Source organism: Scophthalmus maximus, chromosome 8 (genome assembly GCF_022379125.1).
Source record: "Scophthalmus maximus strain ysfricsl-2021 chromosome 8, ASM2237912v1, whole genome shotgun sequence".
NCBI classification, from domain to species: Eukaryota; Metazoa; Chordata; class Actinopteri; order Pleuronectiformes; family Scophthalmidae; genus Scophthalmus; species Scophthalmus maximus.
The window spans coordinates 16,879,695-16,900,155 of NC_061522.1; the positions used below are offsets into that span (position 1 = coordinate 16,879,695).

A 20,461-nucleotide genomic window follows, 5' to 3' on the forward strand; every position below is an offset into this window, starting at 1 on the left:
CGTATATGCACTGAAAAAAGTACATTGATCGACCTGTACACGCTTAGATCTCCAACTAAGGCTGCTGAATTCTCGGTTAAGTTTTCTTTTGAAAAATGACGCCTCTTGGGGTTAAGTTCAACAACACGTGAACCTACTGTGTTCTGACGTTTACCTTGAGTTGCCATTTGTTATCAGAAACGATTCCCTACATGCTCCCCGACTCGCTAGTGCAATTCCAAAATGTGGAAAAGACAAATTTAGCAGACACAATCAAGTGTGAACTGACGTGAAAGCTTTCGGCCACAGTTCACTGCTCGTCCGCAGAGCACCGGGTTGACACAAAGAGCACCTTGCAAGTAGAGAGACTACTACATTCTTTGATACAAGCATGTCAAGTTTCATACATATACTGTAGGTGTAACGTACACACCTACCAACGGTGCATAGATAACTTCACCTCGTGTAAATGGCAACAACAAATGTACTAAAGATGGGTTTGCATAAATAGCAAAAACTCTAGTGCATAGTCACTGAAATTCAACAAACCGAGACCAGGAGATGGACTGAAGTCTGGAGGGAACTCTGGAAGCCTTCATGCTTCGCTCGCATGTGAATCATCGAAATCTGCTCCTCAGATTTTCTACATCCGCTAAACTTAAATATTTTCACGCAAACACAGAGTCTGATTCCGTGACATTGTACGAGATTCGTGAAAAATTGATAGCAGACAGTTACAAAATGCCTGTTAATGTTTCCAAGCAACAAACCAACATTTGGTTATCTCTCTTTTGTTTTTGTTTTTTTAAAAGTTGTGTGAGCTATAACCACTATCACCAGCAACGAACGGGCCAACTGTGGTCATGAATTCATGTGAAGGCCTCCGGTTCCCTGCGGAAACCTGACAAACCTACACGTTTAAGTTGTTAATCTCAATATAACAACTTGTTCACTTTCAAAATTCAGTAACAAAAACATGAACATCAAAACATGATCAATGTAAATTGTTCAACAGCTTATTTTTAAGGGCTTATTTCTACTTGTTTTTTTTCTCAAGTAAATGAGACAGAATATCTGTCCACGTGTATCTTGAAGTTAACTCTACGTTTAAGTGTGTATTTCCCCCCCAATTTTTTTAAATTTAGAAATGCCCTCAGTTGTAGTTTAAGTTGGATTTCATGGCCACTGGCACAAGAATAAAAGGACTGGGGAAAATAATAAAACACAAAAGTAAGACTGGGGAAGAAATGACTGCGACTCCACGTCCCTTTTTCAGAACCAAGAGCTGCTTGCTTATTGTGTTGTTACATTCAACTCTCCATTACACTAAATCCACCAATTTGTAGCACAAATAATACTGTCAGTGTGTCCGCGTTCGACGGATAACTGAATCGGTGACTGTTACGCAGCACATATAAACACAAAGAAGAGGGACAGACAGATGCCGACAGCTGTTTACATGAGGAGACCCTTAAGTTTTCAAGTAGCGACAGACCGGTTCGGACATCGAAAAACAGCCTCTAGAAATCCCACAGGGCCTCCTGTGCACACTGACCGTCCTATGTTTTCAATCTTCAGAGATTTTACAGTACAAGACTGACACCGAGCTTAACCACTGGATTTAGGAGTTTTGGATAATGCCAAAGACAGATTTTCTTTTTAAAAAGTAGTCGAGCTCCTGGAGGGAATCTTACAGTGAGTAGGCATTTGAAGTGTGTGTGTGTGTGTGTGTGTGTGTGAGTGAGTGTGTGTGTGTGCGTGTTTGTTCGTAGGGTGGATCAGTTCATCGAGCAGTCCTCCCCCTCTGTGTCGGTGTCCGTGTCTGAGCAGGCGGTGTCCATGGCTGCGTGGGCGGGGCTGACGATGACGGCTCGTCTCTGCTCCTCCTCGGCGCTGGCTCTCCTCTCCTGAGTGCGTTCGATGTGCTGGATGGCCTGAGAGGATGAGAAGGGGTGAAACACACTGACGGCTGCGGCAAAGTCTCGAGACTCTTATTACCTCAAACTAATATTTTCGCTATTCAATTGTAACTTGATTAAAAAAACAATTCTTCTTCATAAAGTACAGAAAATTAGCATCTATGTTATAGTTTTGTTCTTCAAACATTGCATAAAATATGTGCATTTATGTTTACACATTACCTTACTTCAAGTTCTATATGCATATGGTTGTATTTGTGTTTCCTTTTATTAAGTATATAGTTACATTATAAAATATCATGCTTTCATTGCATTTCTTTGTCATGAGGGTTAAAGAACATATTTTTCTTTTCTTTTCTTTAAACATATCGGCCGATATATTGGTATCAGGAGGTTTTTTTACTACCTAACATCGGTATCGGCCCCTGAAACCCAACATTGGTCGGGCTCTACAACAAACACATACCTGCACAATAGTGTCCAGGTTCTGTCTGGACGTGGACACAGTGCTGGTGTGGACAGATGGGCTCATGGTCACCACGGTGACGTGATGGTGGGGCTGCTGGGTTAGTGTCGGAGCTGGGACGATGACGGTGGGGTGATGGGTTGGGGCGGGATGAGCCAGCACCTGGAGGACAAACAGAATATGAAGGAGATCAAAATGAAAACGTGTTTTTCCTCGTATGGCCGACATATGTTCTGTGTACGAGTGTGTTTGTGGTTCTAACCTGTGGACTGTGAGTTTGTCTGTCAGCGGCGTGGATCTGCTTCAGCCGTAACAGCGTCTGGCTTTGGATGAGTGCCTGCTCCTCTTCCACCTGCTGGGTGATGACCTTCAGACGCTCTGGGTGCAGCTGGGTGTCCAGAGAACGCATCTGCTCACAAACACACACACAGACAGAATACACAGGCGTGTGTTTGTTACATTCAATCACCACTTCAGCACCAGATTTAGATTACGGTTGTTTAACGTCGTCTGTGGCTCTGAACTGAGCTTTGCGAGGTTTGAAAGAACATAAACCAGATGATGTCAAACTGGGTTTTCTTGGATGGAGTTTGAGACTTTCATCTGGGAATTAAAAAACTGAGGTATGAATTTGGTGCCCAATGGACCAAATGAGGAACGTATAAGTCAGGACATCTTTGCATTTTTTGGACTTCTTGTGAATTGCTGGAATCCCCCTTTAAAAAAGATCCCATTCATTAAAAATGGTTTTCGATTGTGTTTTGTGTTTATATTTTTTAAATAAGTAAAATATGTAGTCCCTTACTATTGCTCACACAACAAAATGCTCCCCCAGCTTTACAAGCAAACGAGAGTTTGATCCAGTTTTTGAGTCAAGACCAGATAACTATAGCACTTACTGTCGAGTTGTCAGTATAAGACAGTGTAAACAAACTAAGCAGCTGTGTTGTAGAGCACGGAAAGAAAGAGGCCCGCAGAAAATCAAATCAACTCTTATTGTTTTATAATAATTACTATATCCATTAACAGAAAATCATTCATTACTGCCCTGCTTATTATAGACTCTTTGGAAATATCACACCCCTGCATCTTCTCTACTGTTTACATTCCTCTTTCACTTCCTGTTTAAGTTTGTTTGTCTTTAACCAACTGTTAAGTCACCTCTGTCTCAAGCTGCTGTTCAGGTAGATCCAGGAAGTGAGGTCGTCAGGGGCTGGTTGGTGTGTCAGTTAGTCACCACCAGCTCCCACCTTGTTAAAGTGGACTGGTGGTCATGTGGGCAACTCACATCCTGACGAAAAGTCCAAAAGACTAGTAAATCTGAAAAAACTGGTTGGTGTATATTGGTATCTATTATTCAGTGTGACCACTAGATAAGAGCAGTTTGTAGCCTTACGGTGTGGAGTTAATTTTATCCCTGACACCTCCTCTTTCTATGTTAATCTGGTCTTTACCTATTTGAACAAAAGCTCGAGCCATTATCTCTTTTGAAATGTAAAAATTTAGTTTACCAAATAATTAATCGTGAAACGTATTAAGAGGATGGGCTACGGTCATCTTGGATCATCGTCTCCATCTATGTGGCCTTTAGCTTCAGTTGGCAAAAGATACAGAAACAAAGTGTCACAAACCATGAGCACGGTGCCCTGAGCACAGACCAGACTGAGAGAAGTTAAATGTCTGAGAATCAAACCGTTGCCGTCATTGTTAAATCGACTTGCTCTTTCACCACTGAAATAAATGATAAGAACATTTCTAGAGCTGCTCCTCTTGTCTCACCTGCTCCTCCAGCTGCATACGGGCCGAGCGCTCCTTGTCCAGCTGCTGTCGCAGCTCTAACATTTCCCTCCTCAGCTCCTCGACCTTCTCCTCCTCCAGTGTGTCTGGAGACCCGATCCCTTCATCCTTCTCCTCTGCTCGCCTCCTCTTCGGCGATGAACCACTGAACTCCTGTAAGGAAACAGGAGGCCATGTTGAGGTAAATGTCAAACAGTCGACATCGTCTTTTTTTCGATATGTCAACTTGGTGCGCCCAACGACAGAATAGACGTTTCTTCTCCATTTAAAAACAACACATGCTGCTTGTACCGACACATGACGTTGTTGAGCGGCAATGCATTTGAGAGAGAACTTCGATTTGAAAAAGGCTCAGATACATAAGTAAACAACAATAGTAAAACTGCAGAAAACCTGAAGTTAAGTGTGATTAGGTCTCTACACTTTTATTCTATGATACACGGCAAAACAGTCAGAAAGATTGGAAACTACACAGATTGACAACAAGTTGTTAGTATATGTGATCTCTTTCAAATGGGATAAAAGCAGCATGGTTTTATGGTATAATATGCAAAAAAAACAAAAGGCGTTAACCTGGATGAAGCGTTTGAGTTGGTTGTTCTGTGCCAGGAGCTGCGTCTTCTCCTGCTCCAAGGTGAAGATGTAGTCTGACGTCTGCTGCAGGATGGCCGCCTGGCAGGGATGACATCAAAGGGTGAACACCAGACCAGCACATGAATATTTAACTTTACAGACTCACAAAACTGTTGCTGAAGCAGAAAAGAAACTCCAGTCAAGACCCGTGTATCGAGAATTATTTTTGTTTTTGACATCTGTGCCTGTGTCATGATCTATACCATCACAAGCCAGTGTGTGCAATGTGTGCTGCACCTTGCTGAGTTTCTCCCCGTCTGTGTGGGGCAGGAGTGTTTTGAGTGACTGGAAGCCCGCGTTGATGCTCTGCATGCGCCGGCGTTCGTTGCTGTTGGCGATCTCGCGACGGATTCGTCTCTCCTGGTCCTGGGCCGTCTCTGGACTGAGGGGGATGTTGGCCAGGCTGAGAGAAAGCGAGGGTTCAAAAAGAGAAAGATGATCATTACTCTGTCCACGACAGCCCAACAAGTCTCTATAAGCCCGTTTGTGGTTGAACATTTTATCAGTGTCCACAAAAAATGTGAAAGTACAAGATTATTTTTCAGTATTGATTATTCTCTTGATGATAATATCAGAACGGCTATGTGAGTGTGTACACTTACTATAAGATAAGATAAGCAGCATACAATAAACATTTACCGACTTCCAAAATGCCTGGCGATTAATTTTCCTTCAATTGACTAAACTGAATTAGGTTAAAATCAAGAAATAGTTGCAGCTCTACAGCTAACAACACATATACCGCCAAGACAATACTTTGCCTTTCAGGGCTGAAGAAAACCCCCCCAGCAACTATACAAATCTGTGATATCTGACACTCAAAACCTTTAACCTGGGACTTTACAATGCCACACTCCCGCTGACCTCTTTCCAATCCCTGGGCTGGCTGTCTGGGGGTGTTTCGAGTTAGACCGAACTCAGTGCCCTCTCACACACAACTCCACCCCACGAGGTTGTATGTTATGGTGGCAATACCATATCTGACATATTTGCTCAGGCTGGGAAATAAGTCAACCATTAAGGCAAAAGATGGGTCACGGCGGCCAAGAAGACGGAAAAAAAAAACTTGAAGAACCCGATCCGGGACGTTTGCAAGACTGACAGATGAAAGAACTTCTTTCACCAAAAGAGTGTGTGGTGCTTAATAGTTTAATTTCATTTTCTGATCTAATTTTAAGACAAGTGAGTGTGTTTACAAGTGAGTGACATAAAACAGAGTATGTCAATAGAGCATAAAAACACAAAAACCCTCTCTTCAAAAACAATCTCTGAACCCCATGAATTGCTTTTAATTCCCCCACATCTGTATCTTATTTTGAAAGCTCCTAATCATATCTCAATCTCATGCAGCAACAATAAGGGCTTAAAATTGTCTTTTTTTTTTAGGATTAATCTGTGCTTCCCTTGTTTAATATTTTTTGTTATATATGCTTTATAAAAAACTGATCAATCCGCTATTTGTCCAGAAAGAGCAGAGAAAAACAACCACATGGGTACACAATGAAATCAGCTGTTTGTAGCCGTAGCTGCCAGGAGCTGCGGGCCTCCAACATGGCCGCAGGAGGGCGCACCTGAGGCGGCGGCGGCGGCGAAATGTGACTCCGCTACAGCCGCAGGCCCCCTGGCATCATGGAGAACAATGCTTTCCCCTGGCTAGCATCGAGCTAGCACGTCGTTATTATCCAGCCACCGGCAAGACCCTCGCACTCGCCCCGCCAGCGAGGCGACGTGGTTTCAGTTGGACGAGCCGGCTCGTTAGGAGTCAGGAGACGTCGGCGGACACGTTCGCTGCGCGGCTCGGACAACAAGCGCGCCGCTAACGGGTTAGCCAAGCTAGGCTAATTTTAGCACACGACGCGACCACGGCTGCGGCGTGGAGCTCGCCGTCGAGCGCACGGCAGCGGGAATCGCAACGTAACCACACTCGCACACGAGCACCTCCGATCTTAAAACAAAAACAAACAAAACAAATCCGCCAAAGCAAGTCGGTGTGATTGTGTAATAAAAACGAGTCGTTACGAACATGTGGTTGTGGTCGTAGCTGCGAGGCGGCGGGCAGCACGTTCACCACCACGTGGTTACTGTCCGACTGGACACAAATGTATTGATTTCATGCGCTCGATTTACATATGCCCGAGCCGGACGGCTTCGGACGGGCTGCGGCGCGGCGGGACACGTCGCTCGCCCGGTAGATGTAACGACACGGGCGAGAACGAGCGTCCCTTTCCCCCGCCGCCTTCGGCGGCGGCGGCGGCGGCAGCAGCTGGCACAACAAGCTCCCACTGTCTACGAGCGAGGTGCTGCCATGGCACCGCGGAGAAGCTAACATGCTAACACGCTAACCGGAGTCCGACTGCGTCTCCCGCACGCACATCGTTACACACACACACGAAGGGTCGGTGTGATCCGCGGGTCACGCACCTGCAGAGACCGCCGATCACGTCCTTCTCCGTCTTCTTGAACTGCTGTAAGGACGACATCTTCTCTGTCGGCATCATGAAGTATTCCATGCTTTCTCTAGAGCCGCCGCCGTCTCCGGTCCGTGTTGTTCGGATTCCGCTCCCTCCACTGCGCCCCGAGTTCACACACGAACGGCGATCGCTTCTCAGCGCAGGAGAGCTGTGGTCCGACTCCTCAGTGGCGCATGTCGGAAACAATCGCCTCGAAAGAAAACAGTCGGCGGATCCCGAGGGCAGAGATAGGAAAATAAAAATACAAAAAGTAAGTTAAGGCTGTGTTGCTTTCCACAGCTGATGGGGTTCCCTCCAATGTGTGTGTGGCCTCGTGCCTCCGCCTACTACCTTTCTGTGTGTGTGTGTGTCTGCTGCCTCCGCCTACTACTCCGTGTGTGTGTGTGTGTGTGTGTGTGTGTGTGTGTGCAGCTGATCTATGTGAGGCGGGAAACAGCTGGTTGGAATCAGACCGTTTTCCGGAAAGCAGAACAAACAAACCAGTAAGACACGGTGCGAATGCGGTGGAACAAATCAAATCCTCAGAGCACACGTAGGCAGCAGGAGGTGGACAACAAAATGAAATAGCATTTACATATATCTAAATGTATGTATGTATATGTCGTATTTTATATTTAATTCATAAAAAACACATTTCATTCAATTACATTAAATTCATATTATTGTTTTGTCCTGTATTACTCACTTAATTAACCACTTCATTTTTGCTACGACGGTGCTTCCATGAAAATGTCTTTCCACATGATTACGTTTGTATAACCGGTGTGTGACAGTCTTGAACCTTGATTATTGTGACCGCGAGAAGGAAAAATCACTAAAGACACTAATGCGGATATGCTTATAGTTAACTCCAGTTAGTAATCTGTCTGTTCATTAAATGAAGTATGTTCACATTATAACACTATAGGGTTTGAATCCCAGTCACTGGATTAATCAGAAGTGGAAGTATCAAGCCTGTTTGGTTTAAATGGTATTGCTTTCTGCTCTCAAGTCGACCTGCTTAGCAACGAGAGCAACCATTTCTGGTTCTTCGCGTCCCTGACGTCCCCTCATTTATTTGTCTGCTACTATGTTATTAGTCACTCTATCCATGGAGGGGGTTGTGAGACAATGGGCCCCTGGGCTCAGACACCCCTGGGCCCCAGACCCTACTGCATATGACACCAAGAATGAAAGGAATGCAAAATAACTACAAATGATGCTTTTTTTTGTGTGGGCTTCTTCATCTAGTGTGCATCCATTTTTAGCCATTTTGCATCCCTGCGTTTTGGGTTTCTGTCAATTTGCAGATTTTTTAAAATTTACTTTCTCCTTTGTGTTGGTTTTTTTGCATCTATTTGTTGTTGTTTTGTGTCTCTGTGGTCATTTTGCGTGTCTTCGCGGTTGTTTTACTCCTTGTTGTCGGTGTTTTCTGGGTCATTGAAGCAGTATTGTATCTTCTTGTAGCCATTTTATTGTCAGTCTGTGTGTTCTTTTGTGTTTCACTCAGCGACATTTGGCAGGTAAAGCACAGGGGCCAGTGCCTTGTGGGCCTTTTGGGTAATCCATCCACGACTGAATCACATTAAAAACTGAAATCATAATGCCCTAAAGGCAAGACCTGGGATGTCCCATCCAGTGCTGGCTCCAATAAATTCATTGATATATTGATATTCAGATTGAATTTTATATTTCACAACAAAATCGTGTTTTTGTTGTTGTTTTTTCAATTCAACTGCAAGAAATACTATTAAATTAAAATCTATTTCTGTAATGACATAATACTATTTTATAATATTGTAGCACTGAATGAAACAAGCAGTTGCATTCTTTTATTCAATTACATTCACTATGTTAATAAAGGGTGAATTTGAACAGTGCAGTCAACTAATAACTTAAACAACCAGAGACCAAGATAAAATGACACATTAAAATCCTTTGAAATTATTAATTATACAAAAAATATTAATCTTTTAGGGTACAGCCACAGCCAAGTGCTGTTTTCCATCTGTTGGTCAAAATAAGCTATTTTAGGCCATCACTTTGGAGTTAACTTGTTATATAGACTATAAATGAAATCTAAATGATTTTGTGGTGGGATGAATAAAGGAATATCTTATCTTATTTTATCTTATCTTCAACAGTCCAGCATAGAGCAGCAGGTGGCAGTAATGCACCATAACGTGGTAAATAGCTGTAAACTACTGTATGGTTATAGTTTTTTGCATAGACGCATTATGACATTTGGGTAAAACTAATAATGGAAACAATGAAGAGAATGGTTGTTAACCCTGAATTGACAAACATAAATTGCTAATCTTGAGAGTCAACCAGTAAAGCCAAATTATTTTTTTCAAATGAATATGAGTGTAGCATCTAATCTTTATAAGCTAAATCTATATTTGTGCAGGTTCAGACAGCAAGCAAGTTTAGAGTCAAATCACATCTTTTCGAATGAATCACTGCCACCACTTTTTAATTAACAGTAAATCGCCCATATCTTCTCATCTTGACAGAAAACACTACAATCTTCAGAGAGGCTCTGGTTTAGAGCACAGAAAACGAACCCTCAAAGAAATATTTTCCTTACTAAAATCTGCATGCCTCAAGGTTAATATCCATGCAAACCCATGTTATTATAGTGAAGACTTTAGAATTTAATAAAAGGTCTGAAGTGTACTCATTTGGTGAAATGGAAGTTGTCACATTGACATGTATGATTCTAGGGAATCATTTCCAGTGAGAAACATGTTGTCTAAACCTTCTTTTATCTTGTTTCTACTCTGTAGCACATTGAGATTGCTTTTAGCAATGAAAAGTGCTCTATTAATGAAATGTATTATTATTATTATTATTAACTCAGACTATTTCGTTACAGAGGAGATCAGAGGACTGATAGGAGAGCTCAAGGTGTAACAGACATTATGACATCACAGTAATGTTGACACTTTGTATGTAAAATAACAGCACTTCATAATTTTACCCTGCTGGTGAAATTTTGTCACAATGATTGTAGGAATTCTCGAGTTTTGGTTTGTGAACTGCTGTTTGGAAGCCTCTGGTTTTAGTATTTTGGTCAATGTCACCTTTTGAATCCAGAATTAAGCATATTTGGAGGAGCGGGGGGCGGGGCCTGACTGAGAGCTCATCCATTGTTTGTCCACCTACACCTGCGACCTGCACCCATTGGATGGTACTAGCTGTTAATCAAGCTGTATCCACGCCCCAATGCATACTGTGCTTTATCGACTCTTTCACTCTAAATGGGAACATAATTTACAAAATGAACATCATGTTGTATTGAAGAGGACCTGGGAGATTGAAGCCATGAACTCATCAGGAAAATGTTAACTGACACTATAAATCAAATAAGAAGTAGTCATTTTCTTATAGACTAGACTAAACTGACTTCTTTTTGCAACAGGTAGTCACCCTCTCCTGGTCATTTGAGAGAATACAGGCTTCAGGCACGTTCGCATTTGCTTCACTTTCTGGATCCGGGAATTATACGTTCATTTTATATATAGTCTATGGTTATGACCAAAAATGTGTTTGGTGAGTTCACGACAATCTTGATCTTTGACCACTAAAATCTAATCAGTTCATGCCTCGAGTCCAAATGAACATTTGTGCCAAATTTGAAGACATTCCCAGACGACATTCCTGTTATCGCGTTCATGAGAATCGGATTGATGGACATCCAGAAGTCTTAAAATACAGTAAATATACCTGTTTCATACTACCAACACACCTGAAGTAGTGTTTCTTAGGTTTTTATTTCTTCCATGCAGTAAAACATTTCTACACTGTCATAAAAACAACAACCAAAAATATATTATAGATTGTACAAGGAGATATTCAAATATTTGGCCCTACTCTTGCCCAATTTTATATATATAAAAAACTGATTCTGGCCCCTTTTCCCCACTTATTTTGTTTAGTTTGACTAACACAAAGAGCAAAAATATATAACCTTCCTCACACCTTAGAATAGGATAAATTATTTTTGGAATATTACAAACCTGATAGTACTGTAGGCTACTCTTCATACAAGAAATGCACTATATCCTACATTATATGTTAGTATATCTGATAAGTTCAGCCAAACATAATCTGCAGCAAAACTCATCCACAAACTGACTGAGTATAACACCTCCACCTCAGAAACTGTTATTAACTGAAGCAATTAAAGATGCGTAGCAGGATGTCAGGTTAGCAACATCAACAACTGAGCAAGTAGAACACATCTTAAATAAATGCCAAGTGCATCTTCATTTTAAATATACAATTATTCTGACCTTTGTAGTTAAGTTTATAAAATAAAAAAGACGATGGGCTTAATGCTGCAGATGAGGAGTCCCAAACAGCAGAAACTCTACAGGTAAATCCATTACATAGTTAACCCTGTACTCAACCCTACAAAAAGGTAAACAATGTAAACATATGTTTAGACAATATGACTACAAGTATGATCGCATACAAACAGACATTTCCTTTGGCAAACAGAATCCTGGAATGTTTAAAGATGGTGATGCCGGGTAAAGACTTAACATGAAAGTCAAAGAAAAGGTAGTGTAGGTGAAAACATGATGACATGACTAACATGATTGTTTGTCTCATGTAGAATGGTAGTGCCCTCAGGTGACCTTTCAACTCCATTATGATAGATTATTTTACAAACAAAACCCTTAAAAGCCATGTGAACCTAAATGTAGGCATGATCATCCTCGCTTTGGAAAGAGCACCACAGGAAACTCTGATATTGTTGCTTTGACCGAGTGCAAACATCACTGAGCAGAAGAGGAGCCTCCTGCTGGCAGTGAGGGTCTGGTCCTCTTGGCAGCAGATTCCTCCACAGCAAAAGTGTAGTTATACTGAAACGAACAAACAAAAACAAAAAAGTCAAAAATAAAAACCATGTACGCACATTCTTTGTTAGGAAAAGTTTATTGACTCTTCAAGTTCAAATGAAAAGCATCAGAGGGACGACTCACACCCTGTCCATACCCGAATCAGGCTACGTTAACTTTATTATACCGTGATAATGGCATTTCTAAAGGACGTTTCAGGAGACGTTTATACCCTATGGTGATTGGTTAATGTGTATAACGTGTAGAAAGTGCAAGTTAATGCATTACAACACCAAATAATGTAATTTCCTGACTTTATAGTGACAAGTGCAGTGACTGTTCAAAATATGCCTGTTTGGGGCCCCAGTTTCCAAATAGGCATATTAGTTGTGTAATGCAACTTAACCATCGCGGTCAGGGGGGAAGTGAGATGAGAAGAATGGTTCTCAAGCCACATACAGACAGACAGACAGACAGACAGACAGACAGACAGACAGACAGACAGAGATTCCTTGCTTTATAGTGTGATATCACAACAACGTAAATCATTTAAGCCACAAGGGGTGAAGACAATGATATGGCAGGAGGGTCAGATGGGAGCCTACCTCGTTTTCAATGTCTTGGAGAGACTTGATACGAATGTTGTTTAATTGAGAGTTCAGCTGAGGATTCTATGAGAGAGAGAGAGAATGTCAGTACATGTTTATATCATGATGCTTGGGAGTGAAAAAGGACAGAGTCAGAGATAATATGAGGAGGAAGAAAAGCTGTTGAAATGGAATCAGTTGTTGAAAATGTCAAAACTTACTGTCCCGTTGGCCTGGCCATCAAACTTTGGGTGCAGACTAAAGGGAACTCCGTCCAGAGCTGCGGAGAGTGAGGGCAGGTTACAGCTGAGTGGGCTGCTTTCAGTGACAAACTGTGATCCATCAATAAAAGTATTGAGTACCTGTGATTCCCTGGACACTGCTGTCAGCAGGTTTGTCCGAGTTGTCCTTTAGTTGGAGGCTGTGGCGTCTGTGACTCAGTTTACCATGCAGAGGAGGAGGGTTGCTGTGGAAACACATGGAAAGATATCACTGACAAGAATAAAGTCAAATCTCTATTTGTATAAAGAGAGACATACTGTAAAATGATGATGTTAAAAACATCATTATTGACGAACTTCTCTACATGAGTCATTCAAAAAGGTACCATACCTGGGTCTGAGGGGCAGGGGAGGCACCGGTTGCTCCAGTGAGAGTTTGCGTATGTCCAAGCTCACACTGCGAGGTTTGGCCTGCGGCATGGGGTTAGAAAAGGGTCCCTTTCTGCACCACAACACGTAGCCATTGATGTCTCTGCGGAGAGGGCACAGTTAATGATGCATTGATCACTGTACAGGGTGTCGTCTCTATCCTTGCAGGATAATATCCATGTCGATGGGATTTGAGAAATAAAACAGGCCAAATGTCAAGTCGAGTGTGAATGCTGCCAACCCCACGTATGTGTAATGCTGCAGCATCATTTTGCTTTTTGCTGTCAGTTTGATATCCAACACAGCTGTGTCCACGCTGCCGACTGGGACGACGCGCACACACACACGCTTCTTCTTTGAAACATTGGCCTCTGGACACACAAACAGAAGGGGAGATTTTTTTTGATCAATCAGGCCACCAAGTAAATCCGCAGTAAGTTAATTTGACCCATATTCCCAAAATCAGAATCAGATATTTAGGAACGTGGTAATGTACAACTCTGTGTGTGCACTCACTAGGTTCAAGGTGCTCAGCGATAAAGCAGTGACCATGAGGAATTGCCTCTTTGTCTGAGAGAAGCTGAATGTCGGAAACGACCATGCCGCCTGCCAGGCCCTACAAAGAGAGAGAAAGAGAGAGAGAGAGAGAGACAGAGAGACAGAGCTACAGTATTTGCATGGCCGACAGGAGGGACGAGTGCAGAGAACAGAGGGCTGGTGGGAAACATTCAGAGTAGACAAAAGTAACATGGTGTTAAAAATGTCTCTTTTTATAATCTGATCACCGTTACCTTGCTGTAACAGAGGTAATATCCCGACTTCATCGCAAAGCTGCGTGTGAAGTTCGCTGCTGCTCCGTCCTCTGTGATGTTGATCTGCACAAGGACAAGGAGGGGTAAAATTATATATATGTTTATCATGCACATGTCTCATTCAATTAAATAAAAACAGCTGGACTTTTGAGTCGAGAGGGAAGTAAACAACGGACACTTTTCAATTGACTGCTGTTGTCTCCAAGCAGTCGACTAGACCCTTGCATCAAAACTCTATCAAAGATTGGTCTCGGCCACAGTAACAGGTGATTCAATTTTGAGAGGGATCCAAATCCGTATATGGAGCCAGGATTTTCTTGGGAGAATTCTTCACCATTGCTAGATCGGGCAGAACTTGACAATTTGAGTCAAAGTCTTCACAGATACGTAACATTTTAGAAACAGGTGAAGGTGAGGGAATGCAAATTTTGGGAGGAACAGCATTTTTTGAGAGGAACAGGTTTCTCAACCTAGTGCTGTTGTTATTCAATAGATTGTCAATGCTGTTCATTCAAGTTACAATACGAGACTTTTACATTCAGTGGCTGCACAACATCTTTTGAGAAGGAAGTTTACAGTCAGTTGATGGAACTGTTAAACAACCGATCTGTTTCTAATGGTCAAGTTTACAGCTCATCAAAACACAAACTGTCTGATTGAAGTTTTCAACCACATTTGATTAAACTCCGATGTCAGAGGTCGCACTATTTTCCTTATGCTGGACTTTGTTGACATACTGAATATTGTCACTGACGTCAACAGTATAACTGGAAGGACTGAAATAATATGGCTGGTCAAATATGGTTCTCATCTGTAGATGTTTCACAGAGGGTGATTCCACTTTTACTTCCAATGCAAAGGTTGCGTTATAGATACAAATAGCGTATCTTTCCTTCCTTTTAATCTTAAAGTTAAAAAAAATCTGAAATTTTCTCTATTTGTAAAATACTGCTACAAGCAAATTCATAGCGACACTCATCTCCCTTAGCCTACAGAAATAATCAATTCATTATTTATGACTAAATAAAACCAATCGATAAATACAGCTACTCCTATACCTGCTAAGGCTGAGAACATACATCATACCACCCTTGAGGAAAAAAATCTTATTTTAGGACTTCATTGTTTAGGCAAAGATTGGTTTAGGGCCTCAGTGGATAGTTCAGAGGAGAGAGGGGAGTGGGTGTTTCAGCCCATCAGTAACTAAAGCAAGGAAGGAAAGATTCTATGAAATTCTCACACAACTCTCCCGATTTCAAACTAAATGGTTTAACATGAAATACCAGTGGCCCCGATGAACTATTGTAAATGGACAACTAAATATTCCTTTAATGGACATCGCTGTTCCTACCATGGTGAAGTCTTTGGGGCAGGTGCTGGTGTTGGACGTCCACGCCACGGCCGTAATTGGCCGGACTCCCCCACGCTCCATCAGGGACATCTGAGGGAGAGAAGAACAGAAATGTGTATCAGGAAGTGAGGAGGAAAGGAGGACAGAGAGGTGGACACTTGTATGGATGAAAAATCTTGCCAGTCTTCTCGCTGCCTGCAGAGTTTTCAGTCATGTTATATTCAAGGTCCGTTCAAGGTCCATTCATGATTGTACAAATGGCACTAGTGTGGTGGCGGAGGTTCCTTATCTTTCTCGAAATGTTTTCCGTCTGGGACTTAGTGGCATCACAAGAACCAAGTTGTTGTTTCCACGTGACAACAAGTGGGCACTCACAGAGGTAATCAACAGGCTGCGATTCAGTCCACGAACGTACGTTATCCCAGGGTCACATCGTCCGGGACAGAAAGTTCCTATTCAGTCTAAATAGTCACATCATCGCCAAACGTTCGACGACATAGAGAAACTATTCAGCGCAAGAATTCATCCCTCACTACAGCAGAATATCTATCTATCAGTTGTGTTATTAAACCTTTTCTGGAAAAAGATATTAGAAACAAACAGGCCTGTTTTGTTTTTATAATCCAGATTGCATATCTAACAAATCAAAATACTACAAGATACTGTTGTAAAAGTCAGCAGTCCTTCTAATTGACTTGATGTCAGACAAACATTATATATATATATGTATATATCCATATATATCTATCTATATATATATATATATATATATATATATATATATATATATATATAAATAGTATGGTATATTGTTTTATATCATTTACTTACCAAGTACAACTCATCACTACAGCAGCAACTCTGAATGTGATTGGTTTGCTGATTTCTATTGCCGACCAGTTCCACAAATGTAATATTTCCCCTTTTCACAATGTCTGATATTGGCCATTGATTATAATATGCCCAGAGGCATTTCACACGAGTTCAGTAAAATAAAACAGAAATAAAAAATCTGGATAAAGCAAAGATCAGTAAGAGTGATTTATATTGACCAAACACATATTCAGGTGAATCAATCCTGGCTGCATTTTGACAGTTTAACTGCGTTACAGGAAACGTTCATATCATTAATCACAATTTTAGCCTCAAAGGTTATGACTTGTTATTAATAGAAATACGCGAATTATGAACGAATGCTGGTTTGGAGTCTTTTTCCATGTACTTCCATGACAAGCCGAGCTCAGTTTACCTTTGTTCCATTGACAGAACTTCGCTGTGTCTTATTCAAAATTAGAAAACAAATATTTTTAGTGTCGTGAGTCAACGAGTACGATCGTTCAAACTCACACTTACTTCGTGTCCGCGGCCACTTCTGTCTGTTCGACGTGTCTTGGTTTTCACAGGCAAACAACTTTTTTTTAGCGATCAGCCGAAGTGTCTCGGTGTTCCTCGTCAAAGCAGGAAGTAGTGAATCCATGCCGACTCCAACTCCCGTCACACCACGGGGCGAGAGACGTCACACGCCCGGAAGTAAATGTCAAACGCAAGTCTGGATCTGAACGCAAGGGGGCAGCATTGCAGCTGTTTTAAAACAAACGGTCTTTAGTCCATTTTTTTTTTTTTTTTACAGCTGCCGTTGAAATGCAATCTTTCCATTTCTATCTCCAGTTGTGGAGCAGACTGTGGTGAATACAGAGTAGGGTCGTTTACTCAATGAAAAGGAGTTTAAGCAGGGCAGACAGAGGTGTTGGAAAGGAGGGCACGAGAGGAGGATAATGGATAGAGGTGACGAAACATTGAGAGCTGCTAAAGCTTATTCCTCTGTGCACCAGTCCTCAATATCTGTAAAAAAAAAAAGTTAAAAACACATAATACATACATAATTACCAATGCTCACAAGGGCACAAAGTTGTATTCACCCACAGCTAAAAATATAGTCCCCAACAAATGCACCATTTGCCACTGTTATGCTGAAAATCACAGTATGAAACTCTTTTGGATTACCTAGCCTTTTATTAAAAGAAATATTAATGATTTCTTTTTTTAAATGGAATGTCTCCAGCTAAAATGAGCAGGCCTGGAGTTGAGTGCCATGGACAGGGGACATAGAAAAAAAATGGACTCATGGTTTTGATCTTCTCATGGGTTTTGTTTGCAGTAACTACTATAACTAACTATTGCCCTATCCTTGCAGTCTGACACAGAGTTATATTCATATATAGCAGCAGCAGCCTGGATGTCGAAACCAGAGAGGAAATGTTTAACTGAGGACTCATCCTCTTCTGGCATCATTGTCTTCTTATCGAAGGTGACACACTACATCAAACTGTGAATATAAGGATAAGGCTTTTAGAGGGGAAATAAAATGAATGTCATGATATTGAAAATGTAATTCCAGTAGCTCCTGCTGAAAATCTTTATCAAATATTGTTTGATCTTTAGAAAAAAAAAGGCTGCATGATTTCTGATGCGATCTGAGCACTGTAAGTTTTGCCCAAAGTTACTCAAACATTGATGTTGACTGTACTGGCTAATGTTTGTGTGTGTGCTTTTTTGCAGGTTTACGGTAATGGGGTAATCATTGTGTCATCCTCAGATGTAACACCATTGCTGTCATATAGTTTGGGTCACATGTGAGGGTCACAGAGGTCAAAGGTGATCACATGGAGTGTTTTGTGTGTGTGTGTGTGTGTGTGTGTGTGCGTGCACACGCACGCACGCAGCAGAGGTAAGCCAGATGTGGGGGCAGTCATTGCCCTTGTTATGGGATTATAATTGTGAGACGATCTCTGGAACTACCTTGTAATTGCCAGACAATTTGCATAACTGTGCAAATTAACAACCTCTCAAATGAGCCTTCATTTTTCACAGGGTCTTTAGTCACTCCTTAAGAGCTGGCAGTAATTAACAGCTCTGTGTTAGTGTGTGTAAGGATGCTTGTCAATTTGTGTATGATGTTGTGCCCCTGGCATACAATGCGGCAGACAGCGAGTCCGTGTCTGTATCACGTTTGTTTCTGGAGCATAACTCGAAAACCTCTTAAATTTTTCCCCTTGGGTTGTCAGCATTTGGAATCGAACCCCAACCTTCTGTACCAAAGCCAGTGGTGAAACCCACTAAGCTATGCCAGCTTCACACTGAATTATAGTATTATTTGACACCTGCAGACTAAATGAACACTATATTTCAATAATCAGAGGCTGTTCAGCTGATGACAGGAATCTTTGACCTTGCTGCAATTGCAGTATTTGCAAGTATTACAAAATTATACTTCACTCATCATGTCACAGATTTGTTATTTCACAACAACATACCATCTGAGCCACTGAGTACTGGCAATGCTTTTTCCGAATGTAATCATTTTCTTTATGGAGAAGCAAATTTAAATCCCGCCGGGGGTTTTGTTAGTGAGGCGGCGAACGGCTCAACAACCTGAAATGTGAGTTTGTTGGAATTTTGTTTCTTCTTCTTTTTATCTCACTGTCGAACTACTCACCCCTCCTCACAGTCCAACACACGACCCATCTCATCCACAGAGATTGAAGAAATAGTGGAAATCATATTTGTTTTCAGTGTGTGTGTGTGTGTGTGTGTGTGTGTGTGTGTGTGTGTGTGTGTGCTGCTGGAAGCTTACGAGCAACCATCTCACTGTCTCCGTGTGAGGAGCTTCATGGTCACACGCAGTTGCCATAGTTACACACTTTCCAACTGAGTAGTCATGGTTACAGCCTTTCCCTGTGTTTGCAGGTGGTACGGAGTGCACTGTTTTGTGGCACTGATGTGGATCCTTCACATACGATATACTGAACTTAATCACCAAAATGAACCTGGAAAAAAAGGGAATACAACATTTTTATTTTCTTCTTTTTAATCATATTTTTTTATGGAAGCTAGTTGGGAGTTTAATAGCAGTGTCAACTATCTAGAACTGTAGCAATAAAACCAGATTCAAAAACAGAAAGTGTCCATTGTTTGACCAACCAGACACATTTCTAAAAGGTGTTGGGTGTTTAGATGAAGAGATTCATTTCATTTTTTTTTTAAAATTCAGAATTGATGCTGTAGGATTTCAGGAACAATCGGATTATTTGAGCAAACACAGTAAAGGTGCATGCAACAAAAAATTACGCACTGAATGTCACAATGTCTGTTTTTGCAGGTAGGTGATGGCTGGTAGGACGGTGAGTCCTCCCTCCTCCCGTCTCCCCCCGAGCACCAGGCAGCGTCACCTCCAGCCGATGCTGTACTTTCCCTCCTCTCCGTCCTGCTCCTCCTGCTAATACAAAACTCAGACAGGACGCTGACCTCCAGCCGAGCCACGGACAGACATGAATGTTGTTCGTTTGGTCTTATGGGTGAATGTCAACAACTCCCGAGACCTACAGACAGGGGACAGGCTTCAAATCGAACTGATTAAGTTCTCCACACTCTTGCACACTCGTGGACTCGAGTCCTTTGAACTGTGTTTGATCAGCCGCTGTGACCCAATGCTCAGTGGTCAACACAGACACACAGGAGTGAGAACATTTTCCTGGAAAGCAGAATGATGAAATGAGACTAGATTGATGAAATCAACGTCCCTGTGCACTGTATTGACACAAAGTCCCGCTTTTTTTTACTTTTCATCAGTACATGGACAACAGTGTCCGCACATGACATGAGCAATTTGACACAGATCAGACAATTCTGGATTTTGTGAGCAAACCATATCAACTGACATTTCTTTTTTTGCAAAAACCAATTTGCAATGAAATGTTTCATACGTGACCGAAACTCGTAGACGCTGTTTGAATAGGAGAGGGGGTAAATGGTGAACCAGGGATTAAAGGTTGAAAGTGACTGTATGAAAAGCAGGCAGAGAGAGACAGACAGAGAGAGAGAGAGAGAGAGAGAGAGAGAGAGAGAGAGAGAGAGAGAGAGACAGACAGAGAGAGAGAGAGAGAGAGAGAGAGAGAGAGAGAGAGAGA

The 20,461-nt window shown here is 41.8% G+C and overlaps 2 protein-coding genes across 5 annotated transcripts; both read right to left on the reverse strand.

The window, feature by feature from the left end:
• Positions 1 to 473: 473 nt before the first annotated feature.
• Positions 474 to 7,632, reverse strand: LOC118312401 (transcription factor AP-4-like). Of its 3 annotated transcripts, none has more exons than XM_035636964.2 (7): positions 7,216 to 7,632; positions 5,032 to 5,197; positions 4,735 to 4,833; positions 4,144 to 4,314; positions 2,627 to 2,773; positions 2,365 to 2,526; positions 474 to 1,913 (listed from the first exon to the last, which is right to left on the reverse strand). In XM_035636964.2, exons 1-7 carry the CDS (start codon positions 7,302 to 7,304, stop codon positions 1,758 to 1,760), a joined length of 990 nt encoding a protein of 329 aa, XP_035492857.1. In that variant the 5' UTR covers positions 7,305 to 7,632; the 3' UTR covers positions 474 to 1,757. The 3 variants fall into 3 exon arrangements, with proteins under 3 accessions (XP_035492857.1, XP_035492858.1, XP_035492859.1); XM_035636965.2 differs by lacking the exon at positions 7,216 to 7,632 and adding an exon at positions 6,818 to 6,962; XM_035636966.2 differs by lacking the exon at positions 7,216 to 7,632 and adding an exon at positions 5,659 to 6,386.
• Positions 7,633 to 11,001: 3,369 nt separating this feature from the next.
• On the reverse strand, positions 11,002 to 17,004 carry mvb12a (multivesicular body subunit 12A). 2 transcript variants are annotated; one of them, XM_035636967.1, is made up of 10 exons: positions 16,848 to 17,004; positions 15,495 to 15,584; positions 14,123 to 14,206; positions 13,848 to 13,947; positions 13,573 to 13,702; positions 13,294 to 13,434; positions 13,044 to 13,147; positions 12,903 to 12,961; positions 12,700 to 12,765; positions 11,002 to 12,118 (listed from the first exon to the last, which is right to left on the reverse strand). In XM_035636967.1, the coding sequence occupies exons 2-10, from the start codon at positions 15,582 to 15,584 to the stop codon at positions 12,032 to 12,034; spliced, it is 861 nt and encodes a 286-aa protein (XP_035492860.1). In that variant the 5' UTR covers positions 16,848 to 17,004; the 3' UTR covers positions 11,002 to 12,031. The 2 variants fall into 2 exon arrangements, with proteins under 2 accessions (XP_035492860.1, XP_035492861.1); XM_035636968.1 differs by having other exon boundaries at positions 16,842 to 16,986.
• Positions 17,005 to 20,461: the final 3,457 nt, after the last annotated feature.